We start from the raw sequence: 20044 nt of genomic DNA on the forward strand, positions 1-20044 counted from the left end.
AATGTGAGTGTGCTACCTAATGTTTTTTATTGAATAAAGCCTTTTAAAACGGTATCACGCTATTGAGAATGTGCTTTTTCTCTCCATATGCTGCCGAGCTTCTATTAGCTGTGCTGGTGTGACTCCCGGTGTGGATAACTCGGACCAGTGACCAACATTATAAGCTTGAATGCTCAAACACGAAAGTGGGTTGGGCCACAGCATCTGGTGAGTGGGCATTTCTCCTCCCCCCCTTGGAGCACGGTGGTGGTGGTGATCCCTTTGAGAAATACACTTGTATATCCGATCATCCCAGGAGATAGATTGAAGGAGCATGGACAGTTTTTATGTCATCATGATCATTTCCTGCTGCTAGTGTGACATCTGTGGAACAGTTGGACTTTGTGCAGTCTTATTAGTTGTACACTATTTATGGCACTTTCTTTTTGTTAGGTTTGCGCTACTGGTATATTGAGAGATATTGTGCAATATCTATTGTATATCTAGTTTCTATATATATATATATATATATATATATATATATATATATGTATAGTATAAGTATCTATATGTAAAGTAATATGCCATAGAATGCCAAAAGAAATGCATCCTGGCAGATAAAAAGTCTATATATCATATATAATATATTTCATTGAAAAAAGAAATTATCTTTTTGGAGAGCAGAGTCCAATATAACATTAAATATTGAAAAGGAGAAGATTTGTAATCCAATAAAAGAACATTTTTTTTTTTTTGCCTTATATGACAATTTGATGTACTAATTATCTATCTATTGTTATAGAGAGATACTGTAAGTCAGAAATTACCCCTGAAGAAGAAGTTATTTACTTTGAAACGCGTTGGGTTCCTTTCTAGCACAGTACTCATGTCACCTGCATTTTATGTATTGCTACCACTGTTTGCTTTTCTTTTAAACATATTACAGTATATATTCTGTTTCAATAAAATTACTTTTGTACTAATATTTTTGTAAATTCATTGGAGTGCCTGAAAAGTCCCACCAATAGGGGAACTTACCTTTTTGTTCCAATTTAGATTCTTAGATGATTTCACTGGCACATCCCCCAATTATGATTTCAATGGTACAGTCTTCTTTAATGAATTAAGTGGCCAACTGTACAATAACCACATCTGCCTGGTGATCCCATATACTATATTACCACAAATATTGGGACACCTGCCTTTATACACATATGAACTTTAATGATATCCCAGTCTTAGTCCGTAGGGTTCAATATTGAGTTGGCTAGAAGGCTGCAACTCTTCTGGGAAGGCTGTCCACAAGGTTTAGGAGTGTTTCTATGGTAATGTTTGACCATTCTTCCAGAATCACATTTGTGAGGTCAAGCACTGATGTTGGAGAGAAGGCCTAGCTTGCATTCTGCACTCTAATTTATCCCAAGGGTGTTCTATCTGAGGTCAGGACTCTGTGCAGGCAAGTCAAGTTCCTCCACCCCCAAACTCGCTCATCCATGTCTTTATGGACCTTGCTTTATGCACTGGTCCAAATCATTTGGAGGAGGAGGTTTATGGTGTGGAGTTGTTTTTCAGGGGTTGGGCTTGGCCCCTTAGATCCCGTGAAGGGAACTCCTAGCATACCAAAACATTTTAGAAAATGTGATGCTCCCTTTTTGGGAAAAGTTTGGGGATGGCCCCTACTTGTTCCAAAATGACTGTGCACCAGTGCACAAAGCAAGGTCAATAAAGACATGGATGAGCGAGATTGGGGTGGGGGAACTTGACTGGCCTGCACAGAGTCCTGACCTCAACCCGATAGAACAACTTTGGGATGAATTAGAGTGGAGACTGCAAGCCAGGCCTTGTTGTCCAACATCAGCGTCTGACCTCACAAATGCGCTTCTGGAAAAACGGTCAAACATTCCAAAAGACTCCTTAACCTTGTGGACAGCGTTCCCAGAAGAGATAAAGCTGTTATAGCTGCAAAGGGTGGGCCAACTCAATATTGAACCCTACGGACTAAGACTGGGATACCATTAAAGCTCATGTGCATTTAAAGGCAGGTGTACCAATACTTTTGGTAATATAGTGTATCTGTAACCTCACTAGGGGTGCCAAACATTTCAACAGATTTGGCGATGCCAGTGTATGCCTAAATCTTCAAAAGTCTGGGTTATCTAAGTCACAGCTTTAGTAAAGTTAGTTGTTCTATGTGTTTTTGGCCATTTTAAATCCAGTAATTGTCCAAATAATTATACAGATGTTATTTCAATACAGAAAGCATCTCGACTCAGTCAAGCAAGAAGTCAAATAGGTGATAAATTACTCATTTTCACGACTCTGCATGTAAGGCAAGATAAGCTAAAATCACGCTTTTTATTTTTATTTCTTAAACAAAGCAGCAGTCAGTTTAGATTAAAGTGAATGGTATGCCGTTATTTTATTTCTTCCAGAAAACAACTGGCTCTTTTGCCTTTTGCTTTTTTCCTGACAGCATGTTTTGTGTCACTGAATGTTCCGACCTACTAGGAATCAGTGTCGCTACTTCTATAGTTCCAGATTCATTAGAAAACTCAGCTGGATGCTGTCGGAGGAGAACAGATCTTGACGATAACCGTCACATCCCTCTAAATAAAAAGACCTCACTAGGATCCTCTAATAAAAAGAAAAACAAATTACCGTGCATTTCAAAATTGTTAGATTCAGACATAATAACTCAGGACTGAAAACAAATGCGTTTGCATCTGAAGCTCCTATTGGTGTCATGGAGCTCTCATCTTTGTAATAAGCACACAGAAATAACGGTGGTTTAAGGAACACAGTGGGAATTAACTCTGACTAGCTAACATTCTCTTAAACTGGTTTTTAATGGCACGTTTTCTGCTACACAAAATGCAATTGATTTCATATGGGTATTTTAAAGTGAACATTAAAATAACAGTTGCAGTGACAATCTCTCATTATTTTACCATCAAACGGACTAAACTAGAGATTATTTGAAATTTGAGTGTGCCTGTTTATATTGTTTTTTTACTTGTGGCCATCCAAATTCTACCAAGCCCTTGAATAGATTTTCATGTGCTGTGGAACTTGTTCCATAGCAGTTAAAGGACAGCAGGTAATTACTGACAGATAAAGCAAGCCATATAGTAGAGGTTCAAAGCTAGCCATGTCATACAATCAGTTTTAGATCTATCGACTATAAAGTGAGAGGTTCTGCTTAAACATGTCATACCACTTAAATCAAACCTACTAGGTCGTTGAACTAAGCAAGTATTGGGGAAATCGAAAGGAGATCGTAAACCAGGTTGTAACATGTGGTGCAGCAAGAATGTCATTTAAGTAAGTGTCAGTTAAGCAGTATGAGTGGATATTTCCTGATACTGTTGGGGTTCATTTACATAGTAATGCAAGCTTAAACTAGTGTTTTACTGCATGTCCCTTTTTCATGTGTTAACCTCCCTGGCGGTATGATTCTTTTGGATTTTAGGTGCTGAAAGCGGTACCATTATTTTGCATGTAATTCTTGTGAATGAGCAGCCCAAACCAACTGTATACATTTATTATATATTATAATATATATATATATATATATATATATGTGTATGTATGTATGTATGTATGTATGTATGTATGTATACATATACTATATATATATATATATATATATATATATATACACACGTATATATATATATACACACGTATATATATATATATATATATAATGTATATAGTTGGTTTGGGCTGCTCATTCACAAGAATTACGTATATATACTGTACTTTTTATCTATATATATATATATATATATATATATATATATATATATAGATAAAAAGTACAGTAAAACTGCAGGAAAGGGCACTGGGGGGCAAACTAAAGTGATTTTTTTTTTATTTTGAATGGTATCAGTGTGTTTGGTGTGTCTTTACATTTGAATTTGCGCCGGTTCCACCCCCCCTGCGAACGTCACATCACAGGAGACGGAAGCCGGGGCACGGAGACGATCGGGAGGAAGAACCGCCGCTAGACACTGCCAGACACATCGCTGGATCCCGGTGAAAAGGTAAGAAACCTCTTTTACAGGATCCAGCAATGCTTCTGGCGGTACCCCGAGTGTGGCTGGGGTTACCGCTTTTGGATCTGAAATTTAACCCAGAGCCACGCTCGGGAATACCGCTAGGAAGGTTAATGTGCGCTGTCAGCTCATTCAAAGTGAATGGGCTGCCTTAATGCAGCATGCCTTCATCTGTTGCGTTTTCCACATTAGGGCAACAGATACCCTAAAGGTGTACAGTTACCCATAAACCTTACAAAACAACTGCCCAATATAATAGGTCTGGATGTGATCTGCATTTACCTACATGTACTAGAGCTCACAGTAAGATCATAAAACTATATGAGTGTAACAAATGGCAGTAACCTCTACAGCAGCCTTTCTCGACCTTTTCAACTCAGAGGAACCCTTGAAATAAATTTCTGGTCTCGGGGAACCCCTGCTAAAAATTAAAAATCTACAACTCATGACACATTAGTGTGACAGTCAGTGGGAAGAATGCTCCTTACTCTTCTCATAATTGGGAAGAATTACCCCCTTACAGATAGCTAAAAGGAACAATGGTGTCATTGGGAACTTATCTGAGAGGCAGAAATTGCCTATTTCTCAAGGACCCCCTAGCAACCTCAGGAGGAAGCCTAGGGTTCCACGCAACCCTGATCTACAGTGACAGCAGATGTCTGTATACACTTGATAAATGGCATTTACCAGAATCAAGCACATAGGTGTAAAAATGTTTACTGTCACATAGAGACCCATAATGTTTGTGATGACATCCACTGGTTGCTCAGTTTAAATTTGGATTTCTCTGCTTTCAGTAGCCTAGCCAGCTCTCATTTTGGCATACATTCCTATGCAGAAATATATTTAAACACCATAATAAACTAATTCCCTGAGTTCTATTAACTAATGTGCCTATTAAAGGGCACTCTGAGTAGCTGAGTAAATGTAGTGACCTGTAAACACATTCAGATGTTATTATCACTTTAATATCCTCATTGCCTGTACAAGTTATTATTAAGTAATTAACTAAGGGTCTCTGATAAGGAAAAACAGCCTTTTAGATAACGGCAGTCATTTGCTACAATCTGACTCTGTACTTTTCATTAACACTAATTAGAGATAATTAAACTGTTTTTTTTTCCCATCCCGTGCTGTGGTAACTTGCAAGCAACCCATACAGCAAATTAAATACTGTAGAATGTACGGCAGATGAGTAGCATAATGATTCATTATAAAAGTGGAGAAATGTAAAAGTCTGGCGCTTGCTAAGCGTTTCTCAAAACTCAGGATAGAAACATGTTGATCAGAATAGCTCTGTACACAGAAGAACTTACTGATGCATTTGCTGAATTAAACATGGGCTGCAGCATAAGCCAATGCACTACTTAGGCTCCGTTCACATACTGGCGTATTGGATCGCGGGCAGAATCGCAGCGATTCTGCCCGAGATCCTGAATCATTGTGATTGTCGCCCAACGAATTGCGGTAAAATTGCGTAAAACAGACTCGCAGGATCCCAGTCGCCTAAAAAAGCTCTTGTTCTTTTTTTGGGCATCAGGCATTCCGCAATTCTGTTTGCACGATTTTACTGTGATTCATCGGGCGACAATCGCGCCAAAATTGCACCTCGTTTGGGGTGCCATTGCAAGTCACGGGAATCGCACAGGCGTGTCGCGATTTGCAATAATTCGGGATCGCGGGCAGAATCGTGGTGATTCTGCCTGCGATCCGATATGCCAGTATGTGAATGGAGCCTTAATCTTCTGAATTCTTATCCAAGCAGGTTTCCCTGTTCAGAAGAGAGCTGCAGCTCAGAGTGATAATGAATTGATTCTCTGTTCTTAGTTGTGACCAGCAAACTGAAGTATAACATTTAAAATATGAATTGTCCTGAAAACCATTGTATTTGTAAGTTCTACAGAAGATATAAGGTTTCACCAGCAGGTGGCTCTGTGGGTAAACCTTGTGACTTCTATTCCCAGTCCTGAAAAAATGGAGCTATGGGCTCTGAATGCAAGCAATAGGGGAGGCTTAGCTTAAAATGGTAATTAAAATTCCTTGTTCGTTTTACCATCAATATACTCTCATCAGCCACTTTATTAGGTACACCTTGCTAGTACCGAGCTGGACCCCATTTTGCTTTCAGAACTGCCTTAATTCTTCGTGGCATAGATTCAACAAGGTGTTGGAAACATTCCTCAGAGATTTTAATCCATATTGACATGATAGCATCACACAGTTGCTGCAGATTTGTCGGCTGTACATCTATGATGCAAATCTCATGTCCCACCACATCCCAAAGTGATCTATTGGATTGGGATCTGGTGACTGTGGAGGCCATTGGAGGACAGTGACCTCATTGTCATGTTGAAGAAAGCAGTTTGAGATGATTTGAGCTTTGTGACATGGTGCATTATCCTGTTGGAAGGAGCCATCAGAAGATGGGTACACTGTAGTCATAAAGGGATGGACATGGTCAGCAACAATACTCAGGTAGGCCGTGGCATTTAAACAATGCCTAGTTGGTACTAAGGGGCCCAAAGTATGCCAAGAAATTATCCTCCTCACCATTACACCACCACTACCAGCCTTAACCTTCGATACAAATTAGGATGGATCCATGCTTTCATTTTGTTTAACCACTTCCGGACCGCCCGCCACGTATTTACATCGCTACTTTGACATTAAATACTGGTGTTATGGCAGCATAACCATAGTTGCCATAACCCCGATATTTCTATACGCAGCGGTCCTCTTTCACATAAAATTAGCCCCAGCGGCGCAATTGAACAGGTGTACCTAATAAAGTGACCGATGAGTGTATTTTTTTCTGCTTGCATAGGTAGGTATGGATTACTTAAGCAATAACCGTTTATAAATTGTGTATATAATACATTTCAAATTTAAATATTTCCTAAGGTCATTGCAGGTGTTTTTCAGTTTACATAGAGGAAAATGATGAGTTACCTTCTTTTTCTGGAGTAAGCTTCTGTCTCAGCAGATGGTTCACTATAGCACTCATACATGTGTAGCACTGCTGACCGGCAGTATTCCAGTTCATACAACTCAGTATACCTATAGCTTCATCTACTTCACCATAACGGAGGTACTGTGAAACCAGCTCCACAGGGCCCAGCTGTCCTTTTGATACAGCACCTTTTAAAGTAACAACAAAGCCAATGTTAACAATATGGTGTTTTGTATTTAAGAGTAAAAAAAAAAGTATTATATGGAAATTTTAGTTCTAAAGAATTAATGTTAATTAATTACATCTTCTAAAAAATTAATGGTACAATTTTGACAGTTTACATATGTATCCCCAATTTTTCTTTCAAGGTTCTAATATACCTGAAACAAGTTACTTCTCCTGCATGTTTTTAGTTATTGGTTGGTAGGTCAAGCCAAAATTGGGTTCCTCAAGAATAAAACTTGCATATATACCAAATGACCAACAAGCAGTCAAGCCTAAGGCAGGCAATAGATTATGCATTTTTTTGTCTTTTACAGTCAGTGTTGATAAGGGAATCCCAGTGCTATTGTGTTTTGCCAGCGGGGAGCACAAGAAGGCTTTCCTGCCAGCAGAATAAAATGATTAGTGTTGCAGGCCAAAGCCGGCGGCACTAATCATTTGGGAAAAACCCAACAAACTGAATGTACACAAGTTGATTAGGTAGATCAATTTATGTACAATTAGGTGTCTATACATGGATGGAAATTCGGCTGGTCCCTACTGAGTCAGCTGAATTTTGATCCTTGTATGGCTGGCTTAACTTGCAATTCTGGTTTTAATTCCATCAAGCTTATTCAGAGCTTAGCCATTGTGGTGAGCAGAAAAACTGTATCTAGTTGGATTAAACTGATCTGTTCATTGTGGTAAGCTACAATCTTTACCAAACAAATGAAAAAACAATTCAAATTCTACAATTTTTTCCAAGGACACAGAAAGGAAAATTATATTGTCTGATACCAGACCTGTCAACAGTTAAAGCAGAACTAAACCCACTGATGTAATGGTTTCTCGAAAAAGTTACATCCAAGGCATGCCTAACTTCTATCTGTTTGCCTATGTTAGTTCTGTCAAACCACCAAAAGGCTGGTGTCATAGGTGATCACGTGTGCAGAACAATGGTAACTGCAGATCAAATAAAGGCTAAGATAGGCGCTTTCTTGGCTGTAAAGGGTGGGAGGGTTTAGTTCCACTTTAAAGCTACCTTCTTTGTCTATAATGTGTTATACAAATATGAGCTTGGTCCTGTGACCCTCAGCCTAAGTATAATTCCAGGGGGAGAAAAGTCATACATTATTTAGAAATCAGTCAATGCAATCTAGGAGCCAGAAAGATTTTAAGGTGTCACAAAATATTTCTTTTTTTCTGCCTCAAAATCTACCTGGCTCCTACGTTCATCCAGTCCTGTATAGATCATACAACATGTTCTTGTCCTAAAGATCAGTCTGCTCTGTCTGCAACTTTGCCACTTTATAGCCCAATTATAGTCATTGAAGAACACTAAAAACCTGTCAGCTGGCAACCCCTCCCTGCTTCTTGATTCCAACTGTGATATTTTTAATGAAATCAAGTGCCTGATTGGTTAATATGGACAACACCTCCGTGTTCCCTTTCCGCCATTGTTGTAGCTCTATAATTTAGAGACACTGATACTGCATATAAATGATTGGTGTTAGCAAGACAACTGGAATATACTGGATAATGAATGATAGTATATGGCAGTTGAATTCATTCAAAAAGTGACAATTTGTTCCACATAAACTGGTTTCACAAATGACATCACATTTGTCTAATATCTAAAGCAGGGTTTTATTTGCAGTTTAGCTGTTCATGGTACTTGCTCTCATTGGCAAAGACCAGAACCACAAGGCTTGTAAAATAATAAGGAAGGGATTTATTATTTATCAGTCGATGCATCCCCAAAGTCAATTGATCTCATTAACAAGGACAGTCCAGTCAGAGAACTGCTTAACCTTATTAGAGTGACACAGAGGAGACAGTAACCAAAAATCAGTAACGATCCAATGTAACTGTTTTTTACTTTAAATAATGAATCGATGTAGAAAAAAAAAAAAAAGCACTCTTCCATGGTAAGAGAAATACTTTATCTAAATGCAAAAAATGAATTTTAAAATATGGCAAATCTCAAATGGTTGAGGTGAAACATCTTTACCCCTTTAGATGCTTGACCTCTATTGATGGTACACTTCTTGGGAGAAAGAGGTGACAGGCAACTTGTAGCCTAATTGATTTAAGAACAGTGCCTTGGGAGGCAGTCCAATTAAATTTACAAGATAGCAATTAGCTGGAAGGCCTCTAAATCCCTGCACAGTGACTATTCTGGCCTGAATGAGAACACAATTGTACTGGAGATAGCAAGTCAAGGGCCTTTTTTTTATTAACCAAAGCTGTTGCGAGCGATGTCACAGGGGATAGTGTAAAGTGCATTGTAAAGGTAAGGTGATTTACAGGACTTTTTAAGGCCCTGGAAAGCTATTAGTTTAGCTTATAAATTTCAAATACAACAATAACCAAAGCCAGCAATAGATGGATCAAAATTTGTCTGGTTCAGCAGGGACAGGACGAATTTTGATCCATCCATGAGCAGATCTCTCAATCGATTTCTGTGCAACCAGCCTGACAGGTTATTTTTCGCTTGATCAATGCCACCAGCTATAGCTGGCAACACTGATCATGGTATTCTAACACCGGGGAACTTCCTGCTGTCAGAATACAAAAGTTCCACGGGAGGTATTCTCCCATCAACATTGATTGTGTTGATGGGGAAATCATCTTTTTTTTGTTCAACCTCCATCATCTATGGCCTTCTAAGTCTGATAATATGGAAAGCACAACAACAGTGGTTCTTGAACTGTGACAAATGTGAGGTGTGCTATGCAAGGTGGCGAGGCAGTTTTCATATTACCAATGTTCTATTTGTTCAGATTACCTTCATGTGACTTACTCTGCAAGTAAAAATACACAACTTGCCATCAGAGACTCTCCTGACATGTAAACAGGACCTGGCACCATCAATTTTACACTAAGTTTTTCTCCTACATGGCTAGTACAATGAACTTTTGTGAGTGCAGTTTAAATAAGTTGCTTTAATTAAATAAATGTAACATGCAGTGAAATGTTACTTTTTTTTTTCTCAGACTTTAAAGTGTAAGTCTGAGCAAATAGGGGTGGTGTACCTTATATCAGCCTTTTTCAACCAGGGTGCCTTGAGGTTTCTTCAGGAGTGCCTTGGCCTAACAACTGCCCAAAAATGTATACAAGCCAGCAGGTGGCTCAAGCCTGCCTTTTAGTTACATAAGGCCACAGATGCACCATTTCAACCTTCCAGCCACTGGAATCATAACAACCAGTGATGTCATCAGTGTTGATAAGAAGGGTGTTGACTGGCCTGCATAGCATCCTTGTTTGACCCCCCTCTCTGCCAACACTGGGGTCACATTAGCTAAATGATGGAGAGAAACTGAGGGAGAGGAGAAACACTGGAATACTAGTCCATACTAGTGTGCAAAAGTGTATTTGCTTTGTAAGAATACATCACCTCTAATGTTGTTGCTGTATAATAGTTTTTTACATTTAAGAATGGGGTGTCTTGAGACTGTCCATAATGTTAAAGGGTGCCTTAAGACTGTCCATAAATTTTAGAGGGTGCCTGGAGATGTCCTTCAGATGTCCTTTAGGCAAACCCCTGTTGAGAACGTGTTTTAACGTGAAACGCGTCCAGGATTAGGCCTACACGCTGGCGTCCGTCTGCCGTACCCTTGCAGTGGAGCGGCGGACCATCTGATGTGAGTTATGCTTTGTTACCTTTATGAACATGTACATGTTTTATTATTTAATTCAATAAAAAATTACTACACTATAAAACCTCTTTGGCTCCATGTGGTGAGCATTCTATCTAGTGTATCCGCTCTGAGGACAAGGATGTCTATATAGCCCTAAGGGACACCTCCGCTTATCCATTGGGATTTAATTCAAGGCTTGGCTCCCTGGGAAATCTGGTGAGCATATATATGTGCTTGGTAGAGGATTAGTGTGTTGCTCAATGCACCGGCTGTGGAAGGTCTATCACCCTTTTGGATCCTTTGTGTGAACTGTGCTACAATTTGAGACACTTGGGGAGCTCCCTGTTCTCCTAGATACTAGATACTGTGATTTATGGATTTTTAGAGAACTGGACTCTTTACTTGTATTCATTATTGTACACTGGCATTTATGGACTATTAAGGACTGATTATTCAGTACTGACTATTTATTAACCAGCGCTGCACTCACCCTTTTTCTCCATGTTCCTACATACATTGTGCCCACAGACAGTGGGTAATGCTGCCGGGTAATGCTGGCACTGCTGGCGAGTAAAACTGGTCATGCGGGTACTGCTGGTCATGACGTTGGGTACTGCTGGAGGAAGCAGCGGCTGCAGTAGAGAGCCGGTGCCCACCAATGTAGCCTCATCGGTGCCCATCAATGCAGCCTCACCAGTGCCCATCAATGCAGCCGCATCAGTGCCCATGGCCAGTAGGATCCAGCAGAACTCACAGTGTTGAGGGCTATTTTAAGGTTACTGGGTGGGCACTGGGGCAGGATAAATGGGGGTTATATAGATGTGATGTGGGGGTCAGCTGGGGGTGTCAGGGTCTCACCTCAGCAATGGCAGCTGCCAGCTCAGCAGGTCCCTGCATGGCCTCCTCCACTCCTTGGGGGATTGATGCCCCTGTCCTGGGGTCAAGTAAAAGTGCCAGTGCTCAGCCCCGCAGCCTCAATCAAGTAACATGTGCCCTGACTCCCTAGCGCTCCATGCCTCTGCCTGCCTCCAAGATCTGGGAGTTGCAGTTTCCTGGCTGGCTGCGCTGCTCTCAAGTCTCCACCCACCAGGAGATTGAGCACGGCCCTGGACTACAACTCCCAGAATGCATCAGCGCCGTAGGCTAGCTAGCAGCTGGCCGCCGCAGCCATGCCCCTTGCCTGACAGAAGCCACAAGAAGAAAAAAAAATGTGAAGGCGGGAGACTGTCTGGAGTTCCACGGCCGGTGGGCCGCAGTTTGGACATGCCTGCTCTAAACGGATGCCAGATATCACATCAGCAAAAAAGAAAGTAATACGGAGATTTGGAGGAGGCTAAGAGCAACAGAAAGTACTTTTTAAGTTAAGAATACCTTTGATTTGGAGAAAGGGGCAAGCTAGAATTAGACTGAGACTACTGCAGTTTCCAATGGATAAGGGGGGTATGGCAGTTCCGCACCCCTGGAGCTATTTCGTGGCAGCCCAGCTTCAACAGATGGGGGGATGGGAGATAGGCAGTAATGCTATTAGTTATAGTTCCCGGGCCTTGTTGGCCTGTACCCCACATACTTCCCTGATTGAGGCCCTAGAGGCCAATTTATTGGGTGGTAAAAATCAATATCCATCAGTAAAACTAATGTTAAAGTTGTGGAATATAATTAGAACTTTATTTCAATACTCAGGATACACAGAATATACCCCCATATGGGATAATAAAAACCTTCCAGAGCCTATAGAATTGGAGTTTACCCATAACTGGAAGCAGAGGGATTTAGCAAGACTCACACATCTATACGATGGGGAGGAATCGAAAATATTCCAGCTTTTGAAAGAGGAATTTGGACTGGTTAATAGTAATTTTTACCAATACTTACAAATTAGACATGCATTGTCTATTCAATTCAAAGAGAGAAGGTTGAATTGGATCTGAGTTCCCCTGCTAAAAACGGTGGTTGAGGCCATTTCATTGAAAGGGATGATTTCGAAATTGTATAAAAATATCCATTTAAAAAGTATTGGAGAAGGACTCCCAGTTTACTAGTAGGAGTAAATGGGAAGAGGATATAGGTGTAATAACAGATGCCCAATGGCAAGATGGGATTTCCTCGACAGACACAACTCTACATTACTCATAGGGCATTTTACACACCTAAAAGATTATTCCAGTTTGGGCGACAGCCAGATGCGTCCTGCCCTAGATGTAGGGCCGCAGTGGAAGACCTGATACATATGCTATAGAGATGCCCCAAGTTATATAGATACTGGGAAGGGGTACTAGATAAAATAAATATGGTATATGAGCTAAACTTGCAACTAGACCCATTGTTATGTATACTGGGACATCTGGGGTGGGATGTGGGACCAAAACCCAAAAACGGATTGCAGTGATGAGATGCCTTTATCAAGCTAGAAAGGGAATTGCGTCAAATTGGATAAGATCTAAACTTCCCTCAATAGGGGATTGGCAGAGAAGAACAAATAATACAATTGTGAGGGAAAGATACTCTATAGGAGGCGGGGTAATATAAAAGGATTCGTAAAAAATATGGAGAGTTTGGATTGAAACCCTTGGTCTGCTACCTGAGGCTGAAAATGTATAATAAATCTGTGTTGTGGTTAAAATATTCATGGTTGGGGTGGGGGGGGGGGGTAGTATGTTGTATTGTTAAATTTGTAAAAAATTTTATGTAATGTATGCAAATTTGTATTTGGGAAAAAAGAAGTAAGAAATTAAAATAAAGATAAATTTGAATAAAAAAAGAGAATAACTATGAATAGATTTTTTTTTTTTTAAACAGAATGTAGTGTAACTTTAAATTTTGAAAATGAAATCTAGAAGCTGATTGGTTGTCATGCGCAGCTGCTGCAGATTCTGGCTTCTGCGCTCCACTCCTCTTGTATTTTATCTAGGCAGTATAGATCATACAGTTTCTTGATATTGGAGTTGCTTGTGTGTTTCATGAGATTGCAGAGAGTTTTTACATCATCATGCTAGGCACAACAGGGCAATACATTCTAGGAATCTGGTGCACCATAGAGGTAGATGATTGAATTATGATAATTCCAATTGCCCCACTATGTTATGTGTGGTCATCTGCCCAGCGGAAATTCTACAACAGCCTTCAAGTCACGGACTGCTACATAATGCAGTGTCCTAGCATTAGTAATGCACAAGACTGGAGATCCTTTCATTTAGAATCTACCTGTTCAGCAAGACTCCGCTTTAATGCATCCCTGAATCATGCATTCTATTAACCTTTATGCTTCCCTATAGGGTTTTACTTTTTTTTTATTTTACACAAAGCTGTGAACACCTCCTTTACAAATTATACTTTGACCAAGCTAATAATGTTTATGTTTTAAATGTGTTTGTGAACCAATTTTCTTATTGAATGTATCTTCATTCAAAAATGAAAATAAGAAAAAGTAGAGAGAGCTTCTTTAACTGCCAGCGTAGCGAGCAAAGTGTCAGAGGGAGCGGGTGAGTGTTCTGGGAATCACACAGTGAATGACATTTCCTTTTGTTCTACAATAAAGAGACGGTTGTGCCTCAGAGTTTGGCTGTTTGACACTGGTCATTTTCATTGCCAATTAATAGTACATTTGGCCTTGTTTAGATGTCTAATTCCCTGTTGACTTAAGCACTTGTGAAATAAAACAACACTGACAACCTGCGTAAGAAAACACACTGGAATTTCACAACGCCCGGCATTTTCAGGAGCTCCTCAATATTGAATAAATGTCACTGTTGCCACAAAAAATTGCATTTTTTAGTTTCTGGGGTAAAAATCTTAACTATAAATAAAATGACACACTTTTACCGTGTAACTGAAATAACTGTCTACAAAATACATTTTAAAGATGAAAAGCCATGCAGATATAAAAACACCATTTCACCAAAAACAATCATTAAATGTACTTTCTTTTAAAATTAGCAAATTGCAAATGCCTAATTCTGTCTGATTATCATCTGCCTGCAATAAAAGGATTATGATCAATTGTAAAGGAGCCGCAACTCGATATAGACTCCAGGCGACCGCATCACAGGAGTTCCACTTTAATTTTTAGCAAAATATTCCTGAGAGAAACTGCAGTTTGGCAAAAAGATTCTTATAAAATATGTAGTTCACAGGGGGAAATTCCTGTAAAATCAAAGGCCAAATGAAAAAATGTTAAGCAGAAAAAACTGAATTTTTGTAAAATCTTACCTGTAAAATTCCTTTCTCTGAGTCCTCCGACAGTCGCCGCCACCTCTAAGTCATCACTGTTGGGTATTGTCTTCCCATCCGCAGGAATAGCTAGGCATATAGACTTAGTCCAAAGACAAAAGGCATTAGCATATACACACCCATGGGGGCTGTCCCATCTGGTCAATACCCCCCCTGCATCACCACTCCCAACTCAGTTTGGTAGCATAGCAGTAGGTAATAAGAACCCCAAAAGAGGGGCGGGGGCGGCGACTGTCGGAAGACTCAGAGAAAGGAATTTTACAGGTAAGATTTTACAAAAAAATGGATTTTTGTAAAATCTTACCGTAAAATCCTTTTCTCTTAGCTCATTGACAGACGTAGTCCTCGGTGATACACCACCTTCGGGTTATGTTGCCTCCACAGGAGCAGGACTAGACAGGAAATTAAAAAGCTCTGGCCACACCCCAGGGGCAGTCCCAGAGGGTATATCCTCTCTCTCTCTGCCTCAGCAAATCAGTTATGTGAAAAAGCAGTCTTTAGAGATTTTAACCCAACTCAAAAAACAGAGGGGCGGGGACTACGTCTGTCAATGAGCTAAGAGAAAAGGATTTTACGGTAAGATTTTACAAAAATCCATTTTTCTCTAGCGCTCATTGACAGACGTAGTCCTCGGTGATACACCACCTTCGGGACGTCCCAGAGCAGTATCACAACTGAGGGGTGGGAAAATGGAAATCAAATCCCAATCTAGAAGGCCCAACCGGTGCCAACTAGAAGTTTACAATGCTCATCCTTAATGATGAGACTCAACAAAAAAAGAGAAAAAAATGTTTCTTTTTTTTTTTTTTTCAAACAGAAAAAACCCTCGAGGTAGACCACCGGTCTCCTCAAATTGCGGCCTGCAAAACCTTGCGGCCAAATGAGGCATCCGCCGATGCCGTCACATCAATTTTATAGAACTTTGTAAAGGTATGTACCGACGACCAGGTGGCCGCCTTACATACCTGGACCACTGACGCCTGATGGCGAAAGGCCCAGGAAGTACTGAGCGCTCGAGTGGAGTGCGCCCTAACAGGGAACGGAGGACTCTGACCCTTAATAGAATAAGCCTGTACCACCGTTTGTCTAATCCATTTGGCAATGGTCGCGGCAGATGCAGGCAAACCCTTTCTGGGGCCATCCGTGATCACAAAAAGTGAATCCGTCTTACGGAATGATTCCGTAGCTTTCAGGTATACCCTGATTGCCCGAACCACATCTAAGGAATGCAACGCATGTTCCCGATGATGCTTGGGCTGAGGACACAAGGAAGGTAGTACAATATCTTCATTCAGATGAAAATCTGAAACCACCTTGGGAAGAAAAGATGGCTTAGGATGAAGTACTACCTTATCCCTATGAATCACTAGGTATGGTGACTGGCATGATAATGCAGCCAGTTCTGACACCCTGGGAGCAGAAGTAATAGCCACCAAGAAGGCCACCTTCTGGGATAAAGTAAGCAAGGGAATCTCCCTGATGTTTTCAAAGGGAGGTTTCTGTAGAACCGACAAAACCAAATTAAGATCCCAAGGCGGTAAGGGCGCGCGGACTGGAGGAGCCAGGCGCCGCACCCCCTGGATGAAATTCCGCACCAAGGATTTGGTAGCTAAAGGCTTCTGAAAGAAGATTGCTAATGCTGAAACTTGACCCTTGATGGTGCTCAAGGCTAGCTTCTGCTCAACCCCTTGTTGCAAAAAGGCCAATATTCGAGACACCGAATAGGTATGTGGAGGAAATCCTAAAGATTCGCACCACGCAATATAAGTTTTCCATGTGTGATAATAGACTTTGCTGGAAGTCGCTTTCCTTGCTTTAATAAGGGTAGGAATGACTGAAGCTAACAAACCTCTGTCCTTCAGTACTTGGGTCTCAATGGCCAGGCCATTAAACCCAGCGACTGTAAAGCATGATGGTAAATTGGTCCTTGAGACCACAGACACTCCCTGAGACGAAGTTCCCACGGAACGTGTACGACTAACATGTCCAAGTCGGCCAGGCCGGCTTGAGGAGGCCAGCCTAGAATTTCTAGGACCACTGGCGCTGATTGAATCTGAACCAGGCGTCCCTAGAGGTATCTGGCCCCGACCATCCGAGAAAGTCTGGTCGTTTTCTGTTCCCACACATTTATCAGATACCTGATAGTTATCAGGAAAGGTGATCTTTTCTGGTTGAACCTCAGGGACCGAAGTCACCCGACTAGAGGCTACTTGGCCTATCTGGTCAACCAGATCCGATTCCTGTGAGGTATCGGGACTAATCTTGGGAAAAGGTAAAGGAAAAGATCTATTCAGGGAACGGTAACTACCGCTTCCTGTAGTACTTAAATGTTGGAAGGGAAGAATCGCACCGGTAGTAGTGGTTGATGCTCGATCTAATGTCCTGAATACCGGTGAAAACGTCCCCCCACCCTGAAACCGGGTGGGGGCGCACCTTCAGGCTGTGTACTCCTTTGCTTCGGGTTTGGCTGGGTTGGTCCCCTTCTTGAACCCTCCTGGAGGAGTCTTGCCTTTCCCGCTAGTACCAGCCGGGCGCCCTTTATGGGCGGTAAAGAAAGGTCCTCGCTTGTTGCGAGGTCCCTTAGCTTTAGCAGCCTGTGGCAAAAAAGTGCTCTTGCCCCCAGTGGCATCCTTAATGATTTCATCTAGGTTGGCCCCAAATAGACGATTCCCCTGAAAGGGGAGATTTGTCAAGGTCTTCTTGGAACCTAGGTCAGCTGATCAGCATTTTAACTACAGCACACGTCTGAGGATCACCGCTGTCTTAGATGCATGCCCTAATAAGGGAGTAGTGTCCAAGGCTGCGTCACAGATAAACTGTAGCCCTTGTATAATCTGTTCCATCAAATCAGATGTCTCCTGGGGAATATCTTTTCCCCTAAGATCTTGGCGTACCATTTTCGCCCATTCCGTAAGTGTCTGGGAAACTAGACCAATAACAATTACTGGTCTAAAAGCTGACCCTATCAGAGAGAAGATGGTGCGGGACTCTGCTTCCATCTTTCGATCCACCGGATCCTTAAAGGACGAAGTGTCCTCCACTGGAATAACCGTGGCTTTATTCAGCCTGGAAATAGGCGGATCCACGACTGGTGGTACCGTCCATTTCTTAATGATGGATTCCTCAAACGGATAGCGTCTAGCAATACGCTTGGAAATAGTAAAGGTACGTTTAGAATGCTCCCATTCTCCTTTAATCTGATTACCGAAACATTTAGGTACAGGAAAAGCCTTCATCGTCTTGATGGGCTTATTAGTACCAAAAGGAATCTCTGTTTCAGTTGCCTCTGCCGGTAAAGCCTCAAGTTTTAAGGTTTCCTGCACTGCCACAACTAGTGCGTCCACCAATGCTTCTTCCTGAATAATAGCAGGAGAAGAAGCGTCCTCCTCACTGTCTGAGGGGGCTTTACCTGGGATAACAGCCCTTGCAGAGGAACCTGCAATTGCCGTGACCACCTCTGAATCTGAGTCAGAGGTGTCAGATGGTATAGGGGTAGGCGGGGGTCGCTTCCTTGACCCCCGTCCCTGACAGGCCGCCTCCACCCGAGCCACCATAGACTCCAAAATTGCTGTAAATGTCTCTACACTCTGTGCACCGGCGGGTCCCGTGGCCCCCTCGAGGGAAACAGGTGGGGGAATATGTGTGGCAGGGTCCATGATAATTCCAGTTACTTCCTGGATAATATAATTCAAAAATAAAACTTTTTTTTTTTTTTTTTTTTTCGACCCCCAGCGCCACAAAAGCCCCTTAGTGTTACCTGCTAGGGATCCCTATCGATCGAGAGAGAGAGAGAGAGATAGACCCCCAGGCTCACCACTTGATGCTCAGAGTTTAACTGCAACAGGTTACAGCGCTGTCTTGACAAACAGGAAGTCTGGCTGGCTGCCCAGGAAAAAAGGAGGCGGCTCCGCCCCTCTGTACGCCTTCCGGCGCCTCCCCCAAGCTCCATGAGGTGTTTGGATCACCTCAAACATGGCCGCCCCCATGCTGGAGACACGAGGCTACGCCAAAATGGCGGCTCGTGCGATCCAGCAAAAAAAATGGCGGCGGCCCGTACTGAATAGCGGTGTGCTGCAGGGCACACAACACTCTCTCTGCATGGGGATATGGCGTGGTTGGCGGTACCGGCCCTGGCGGACCGCATGGCCGTTCGGGAGGCCTGCTAATAGCTGGAGATCTGATTAGGAAGGCAGTCTACATGTCCGTGGCTTCTGACTGGTAGGTAGCTTATTCTTAACCCATAAGATTCCATCTTTAAACATGTATACAATTAGATTGTTAGCTCCCAAACCAAGCCTCCTGGCTTTTTGCACACATAAATCACACTCAAAGTAGGAGGATCTGTGTCATGTTGTAGGATAGAAAGGGACTCTATCTTACCATACAGAGAGGGGCCCGCGTTCACCACAAAACCCGTCAGGGGGAAAGGGGGAACATACTACTCACCATACCGGAACCAGGCGGGCACCAACTCCTGACAGTACCCCTCTCCACCGGGGCGGGAGGGCTGTCGACCGATACGGACGCCGTGACTCATGGTCTTTGGCGTTTCAGCGAGACGTTTAACTCGCGTGGACAGTCCTTTAATGGGACTTTGTCGCGGCCGACCCAGCGCGGAGCTATGGCCTGCACGCGCTCGTAGGCTAAACTGGGGTGACCACCGGATCTCAACATCCAGCCCGTCGTCCAGTTCAGCTTTCTTGCTTGAAGATCTCACAGGAACACTGGAGAAAAAAAGCTGTCTAAAAAATCCTTTAAGAAAAAATTCTTGCCAGGACCTAAGATCCCAGCAAGGTATCTAGGTCCTTACTCCTAACTAGACAGAAAATAACTGATTTGCTGAGGCAGAGAGAGAGAGGATATACCCTCTGGGACTGCCCCTGGGGTTTGGCCAGAGCTTTTTAATTTCCTGTCTAGTCCTGCTCCTGTGGAGGCAACATAACCCGAAGGTGGTGTATCACCGAGGACTACGTCTGTCAATGAGCGCT

General features: G+C 42.1%; 1 protein-coding gene across 2 annotated transcripts in view; it reads right to left on the bottom strand.

Moving 5' to 3' along the window:
• The window catches only part of WDPCP (WD repeat containing planar cell polarity effector), a gene marked incomplete at its 3' end in the record, with an annotated part of 645662 nt that overhangs the window by 312054 nt on the left and 313564 nt on the right, over window positions 1-20044 (bottom strand). For both annotated transcript variants that reach the window (XM_082249143.1, XM_082249144.1), the window contains exon 11: window positions 6987-7175. In XM_082249143.1, the coding sequence (XP_082105269.1) occupies window positions 6987-7175 (189 nt within the window). The remainder of the gene's footprint in view (window positions 1-6986; window positions 7176-20044) is intronic.

This window comes from Pelophylax lessonae, assembly GCF_965119305.1.
Source record: "Pelophylax lessonae genome assembly, chromosome: 3".
NCBI classification, from domain to species: domain Eukaryota; kingdom Metazoa; phylum Chordata; class Amphibia; order Anura; family Ranidae; genus Pelophylax; species Pelophylax lessonae.